The sequence below is a fragment of the Nicotiana tabacum genome, chromosome 21, assembly GCF_000715075.1.
Source record: "Nicotiana tabacum cultivar K326 chromosome 21, ASM71507v2, whole genome shotgun sequence".
In the NCBI taxonomy this organism is placed as follows: Eukaryota; Viridiplantae; Streptophyta; class Magnoliopsida; order Solanales; family Solanaceae; genus Nicotiana; species Nicotiana tabacum.
This window is the reverse complement of record NC_134100.1, coordinates 63,740,558-63,746,914: the sequence shown is the minus strand read 5'-3', so window position 1 is coordinate 63,746,914 and position 6,357 is coordinate 63,740,558. Positions and strand designations below refer to the sequence as shown.

The 6,357-nt window shown below is 33.5% G+C and overlaps 2 protein-coding genes across 2 annotated transcripts; both read left to right on the top strand.

Moving 5' to 3' along the window:
- Positions 1-787: 787 nt before the first annotated feature.
- Positions 788-2,797, top strand: LOC107804135 (photosystem II 10 kDa polypeptide, chloroplastic-like). Its single transcript, XM_016627963.2, has 5 exons — positions 788-1,071; positions 1,574-1,632; positions 2,206-2,261; positions 2,368-2,420; positions 2,555-2,797. The coding sequence occupies exons 1-5, from the start codon at positions 909-911 to the stop codon at positions 2,647-2,649; spliced, it is 426 nt and encodes a 141-aa protein (XP_016483449.1). The 5' UTR covers positions 788-908; the 3' UTR covers positions 2,650-2,797.
- Positions 2,798-4,552: 1,755 nt separating this feature from the next.
- LOC107804134 (uncharacterized) lies at positions 4,553-6,071 on the top strand. Its single transcript, XM_075241843.1, has 4 exons — positions 4,553-4,811; positions 4,954-5,092; positions 5,198-5,561; positions 5,745-6,071. Exons 1-4 carry the CDS (start codon positions 4,553-4,555, stop codon positions 6,069-6,071), a joined length of 1,089 nt encoding a protein of 362 aa, XP_075097944.1.
- Positions 6,072-6,357: the final 286 nt, after the last annotated feature.

Here is a 6,357-nt window from a genome sequence, read left to right as displayed (position 1 = left end):
ATGATGAGCTTCTCCGGAAGCAGTATTATGAACAATATTAAGAACAAAAGAAAGCAAGTAATTTTATAATTTGAGAGCAAAATATAGCCTTTGTGTACAGGATATTTTTTGTGTCTTACAATGGATACTAATTCTCCTATTTATAGCTATATTTAGGGGGATAAGATCCTCAAATCAAGCTACTCCTGAATGAGAATAGAACCGTCATTGATGGCTGCATAACGGTTGGATATAAATGTATATATTCTCCGTAACGGTTGCTCATTGAATGCTCTTCGATATCAATTCTTCAAATTTTTGTTATCGGTCCTGTCTTTGGAATTCACCCAACACCGATCACATGCTTGCAACTGGTATCAACTATTTGCTGACTCACATCCTGCATGTCTTCAATCTCCACATGTCACATCTTCATTCGTTCGACTGCCACTAACTAATTTTACCGCATATAATTTTAATACAGTTTCTTATTGATAGACGTAAAATTCACGTGCAACGCACAAAGCAAAAGTGTGAGGCCCGATAAATTAACTCCGAAAATTCTTGAACGTTTATTTTTAATTTTTTCAGTTTGAGTGGACGAAGAAAGCGATAATATAGGTCAGTCACTTTCTCTACCCCGTTAAAGGAGGGTGCCTAAAGACAGCCAATGAGTGAGTTCCAAATGGACTACTTTTTTAGGACGGATAACTAGCTAGAAGTTTGTGGAAGATGTTAGAAAGTGCTATACAAATTGCAATTTTGATAATGTTGGTAATATATGATATCGACAAGAGAAATGCCATGTGTAAAAGAAGACCAATTTGTGGGGCCTTTTACAAATATTATTAAAAGGATCATGCAGCAAATTGGATGAAACATCTAGTAGCTAAGAGTAGAAAGAGCAGAAGAAGAGTAAGTAATTAGTGATGGCAATTTGTGCGGTGATGAGTTCATTTAGTCTCAAGCCCTCTCCCTTCACAGTGGAAAAGAGAGCAGTGCGTGGCCTGCCATCACTAGGAAGGTCTTCATCCTCCAGCTTCAGAGTTGAGGCCAGCGGTGGCAAGAAGATCAAGACCGACAAGCCATATGGTCCGTCTCTCTAACTTCTAGTGTGTTCAGCACGAAAATCAATTTTTACGAAAAATATATTTTAGAAGTTTTGGAAAATATTTTTGGTACTAAAATGTCTATATACTAGTTGGAGTAATTAATGACATTTAGGAAAGTTATTTGCTCTCTTACTCTTACGAGGAAATTAAACATTCGAAAATGACTTTATTGCTGAATTATTATTTTTTTTTATTTTTTTTTTTAGCAAAATGAGCTTTGTCATACCAAACACATTCCCAATCAACTACAGTTTTGGTATCTTTGTCCCTGCATGTTTACATTTTCACTCTTCATTTTGTCCAGCATTTTAGATTAGACTGTCCTTTTACAATATATAGATTCTTATTTTTTATTTTCCTTTGTAGAGTCTTTCAGTGTGGTTTTTCCTTTTGATAACTGTGAATACATCTGAAAGAGATAGAAATATTATGCAAAAAAATATTTGCTGATTGATATGACAATTGGTGTGTAAATTAATTAGGAATTAATGGAGGTATGAACTTGGAAGATGGTGTTGATGCCTCGGGCCGGAGGGCAAAGGTTTGTCCCTAGACTTGACACACTTTCTCAACAGAACATGTCATGCGCATTCTATCTGTTAAATAAAAAATAAAATTCGTGACCACATGGAAAAACGGAGCAAGAATGTTATATCGATATTAAGAAACATTAAATATGCAAAAAAAAAAAAAAAAAAATTATTCAGAACATAGTTACTAACACTTAGTGTTATTGCTATCCTAGAATTTGAAACCTACAAAGCTAAAATCGTAGTTCTGTCTTTAAAAAAGATTGACACCATTTCTTGTTGACTGCATTTGTTCGATGGCCACCCCCTTTCTCAGTTTCCGGTAGCATTGGCTGACACTTAAATCTAACATGATCATTCGGAAAATCATATCTGAATTTTTAAGAAGATTGTGTATAAAGCTAATTTGTTTATGTAAAGCAATTGTTAGGATTATGTAATTAAAGGAATGGTGTAGAAGTAGAAAAACTTTATGAGATCTTTACGTATTGATGAAAAAACTAATATGGAGTAATAAAGTTACCAATTAATAGCTTCGATCGGACTATCACATGTAGTCATATTAAAATGGTGGCTATGTGCAGGGAAAGGGTGTTTACCAATTCGTGAACAAATATGGAGCTAATGTTGATGGATATAGGTTGGTGATTCTGATTATATTCCCAATAGTAGATAATGATGCCCCGTAGATTACTCTAAAAATGAAGCATTAATTCATATATATAAATACTTTGATTAAAATGCAGTCCTATCTATAACCCAGATGAATGGTCCCCGAGTGGCGATGTCTATGTTGGCGGTATGACTTGCAATTATTATTATTATTTTTTTATTTTTTTATTTTTTTTTTTATTATTTTTACTTATAACAATAAAATAACCATGCTTTCATTTCTTTACTAAATAATGTAGTCAGTATAATTGAAAATTGCAGGTACCACTGGCTTAGCCATTTGGGCTGTCACGTTGGCTGGCATTCTTGCAGGAGGTGCACTACTTGTATACAACACAAGTGCTTTGGCACAGTAGATTAATATGCCTACATAAATTTAACTTTTGTCCCAGCTTGACAAAATACGTAAAGCAATTATGAATGCAGGATTTGATTATAAGAATGTTCAAGATTTAATATATATGTATAAAAAATATAATATTTAACGTGATGTTGTCTTATTACTATAGTTTCAGCCTCGGTTACATCCAATATGCATGTTGTTTTGCTTGGACTACTCTATGATGAGATTTTAAAGTAGGGATTTTTTCGTTCCTGTAAACTATTTGAAATTTTATTATTAAAAATGTTCACGATTAGTTATTTATCCGACCTAAACAAGTTTTATCTATAAAATATATATATTTGTTTAAACTAGAATTCTTTCTACAGTAGTCTTCCTTATTTAGACGCGGAATTTTGGGATCGTGTATATTTCTTCAGAAATTTTACTGACACAATCATCGCACCTTAATCAAGCCAATGTATTTGTAGAATCTTGCTATTAAGCTGATTTTCTCTGATTATCATCGCACCATAATCAAGTTCTATTCTCTGGTTTTCTCTTTTTTCCTCTAGGTTTTCATAAACTAAGGTTTTGAAAAAATATTTGCACACAATTAGCTATAATTGTATTGAATTTCGCGACATAATGTCAAAATTAGCGATTATGCTTTAGTTAAATGGCCACTGGGATAGCGTTGGGAGATACAAAGATTTTAATGTTGATGGAACTGTAGTCAATGAAGATTCAAATTATAGTCAATTGAATTCTGCAATTGCAGAGCATCTAATGATCGATACCTCCGCAAAAATCATCGAAATCAAATACACTGTCAACGAACATTGTCCTCCAATGGAAATTCAGAACGATATGGGAGTTCGAGTATACATGGAGACGAAAAACAAAAATAAAAATTTAGGAATGTATCTGTTGTGTATAACAGTGTGTGATTTCGATTTGGAATGCAGTATATCTAATTCGAACACAATTGCAGGTTTGCTCTGTTTTTTTCAGTGCTGATGTTTTGTCAATATCACGTGTTCTATAATTTTACTACAACTTATCTACAATAATACTACATAACAAATGTAGTTCAACTGTTATGCCTATTCAAGTATTCAATTTCACGTATTCTATAATTTTACTACAACTTATCTACAATAATACTACATAACAAATGTAGTTTAACTGTTATGTTTATTCAAGTATTCTGTCAAATACTGAATACATAAATATACAGAGATCTGAATTGTAGATACTTTTAATTGAGTGGAGGTTCATCTGATTATCGTATGTCTAACGTGGTACAATTGTCAAGCAATTGTAACACAATTGGAGAAGTATCAGGAACAGTGAAGTTGATTGATAGGCCAATATCTACGGCAATTGTGGAATATGAAAGTATCATCATAACAGAATATACGCCAAATGTTATTGAAGTAGGTCAAGTTTACCAAGATAAGCAAACAATTGTCAATGCAATGAAGCATTATTCTGTCATGAATAAGTTTCAATTTAGGGTGAAAAGGTCTAGTGCAAGAAGGTAGGAACATTTCATTTGTCAAATTCATATTTTTGTATAATTTATAGTTTTTTTGTATATAAACTGTATATAAATTATTTAATATAAGATTTATGTGCTTAAACAGCCTCGTATTTTGTAGCTACATTTTTCATAACTTTTTTTTAATTATTTTTATTCTGTAGTTACTGTCTCGTATGTGTTGGGGACAATTGTACATGGCACTTCAAGTCCACCAGCATAAACGAATCAGCATTATTCAAGGTTCGAAAATTCAACATCTTGCACACATGCTCTTTGATGGACAATACATACATACAATGCAAACCTAATGCCGTGGTAATTGGCAGCATGGTTGTGCCAAAAATATGCGAATCCTAAGACAATATACACACCATAAGACATACAAACCGATATGTTGTCGGATCATGGTGTGAACTTAACATACATGCAAGCTTGGAGAGCAAAGGAAAAGGCTTTGAAATTTTTGAGAGGTCATCCTGTTGATTCCTACAGTCGTTTTCCAAGTTATTTGTATATTCTGGAGAAGACTTATCCGGAGTCGGTAGTGAAATTGCAGAAAACTGAAGATGACTATTTCTTGTATGCATTTATTGCACTTAATACGTCAATCATGGGTTGGGAGTATTGTAGGCCAGTTGTAGTAGTTGATGGTACCTTCTTGAAGTCGGCATAGGGGAATCATATTAACAGCTAGCACAATGGATGCAGCAGGTATTGTAAATTAATTGTAGAAATATTGTTACAAAGTTATTTTTTAGTCTGTATTTTTTATACTCTCAAGTTTTATTACAGAAATTGAATTTCTTCTTGCCATCTGTGTGATAGGTAGCATATTACCACTGGCATACGCTGTTGTTGATTCAGAAAATAACGCATCATGGAGGTGGTTTTTGGAGCAATTCAAACATGCATATGATGAAAAACCAAATATGTGTGTTGTTTCGGACCGGAATAAGAGTATCTTGAAGGCAACATCTACTGTTTATACCGGCATTCCACATTATGCTTGCATGTGGCATATTTGAACAAATGTAAGGTCAAAGTTCAAGAAGGGTCATCTAAAGTTAAGTGAACTGTACTTTTTCACGGCACGATCATACACGCTTGATGAATTTAATGAAAGAATGTCAAAGATTGAAGAGATCGACACGCGTGTTAAAGAATACCTATACGATATTGGCTATCATAGATGGTCTCGGGTACATGTTATGGTGAATAGAACGTGGACGATGACATCAAACATTGCAATGTCGTTGAATGCGGTAACAAAGGATGCAAGAGAGCTAACCGTAACAGAACTATTAGAGTACATGAGGACTCTTCTTGAACGCTGGACTAATGAAAAGTTATTGAATGCAAAGAGTACATTCACATACCTTGGGAAAACAATACAACAAAGAGTTGGAGGACAATAGGACATTATCGCAGAAGATGAGAGTAAGCTATAGCCAGTAACATCAGATCATTGATTCCATCAACTAAATATAAACTGTTAATTGTAGAAAAATTGTTGTATAATTGTAGTTATTTTATTTTTATATCTGTTGCTGACAACTTATTGTGTGTTTGTAATGAAATTGTAGGTGAGGTCTTCCACATATCATATCCATACTGTGATAGATGGTGTGAAGCGCTTCATTGTTTGCCTTCAAAATAAGAGATGTAGTTGTGGGCAATTTCAGCTTGATGAACTTCCTTGTGCACATGCTTTGGCGGCTTTGAGGCACAGGAATGAGTATTATGAAAACTATTATTCTCCTTATTACACGAGGGAGAGCCTTTTGCAGACTTATGAAATGCCAGTAGACCCATTGCCTGACGAAAGCAAATGGAATGTGTCACAACATATATCTGAAGAAGTTGTAATGCCAGCTACTAGAAAAGGACAGCCAAGGATACCTCAAAAATAAAGATGCAAACCATATGATGAAGTAAATGCAAAGAAGTACAAGGTTTCATGTGAAAACTGCGGACTAGAAGGGCATAACAAAAGATCTTGTATGAATGCTCCCAAAAGGAAATAAAAATTAATACAGTCACAAAAAATTTTTTTCTTGAGTATTGTTGATGATAATCTGTACTTTAAGACATATGAAGTTGTATTTATTTTATTCTAGAGAATTATAGTTGAGGTGTAATTGTATTGATAATTTGAATAATGTATGTCCCCTATAATGAAATATTTTCAACTCTTAA

Bases quoted from the DNA above. Each gene is read 5' to 3' on its own strand.
- LOC107804135 (XM_016627963.2), top strand. From the start codon at position 909: ATGGCAATTTGTGCGGTGATGAGTTCATTTAGTCTCAAGCCCTCTCCC. The intron at 1,633-2,205 runs GTTTGTCCCTAG...GGCTATGTGCAG, and splicing joins CCTCGGGCCGGAGGGCAAAG to GGAAAGGGTGTTTACCAATT. The intron at 2,421-2,554 runs GTATGACTTGCA...TGAAAATTGCAG, and splicing joins TGGCGATGTCTATGTTGGCG to GTACCACTGGCTTAGCCATT.
- LOC107804134 (XM_075241843.1), top strand. From the start codon at position 4,553: ATGTTGTCGGATCATGGTGTGAACTTAACATACATGCAAGCTTGGAGA. The intron at 4,812-4,953 runs GTACCTTCTTGA...GTTTTATTACAG, and splicing joins GCCAGTTGTAGTAGTTGATG to AAATTGAATTTCTTCTTGCC. The intron at 5,093-5,197 runs GTGTGTTGTTTC...AACAAATGTAAG, and splicing joins TATGATGAAAAACCAAATAT to GTCAAAGTTCAAGAAGGGTC.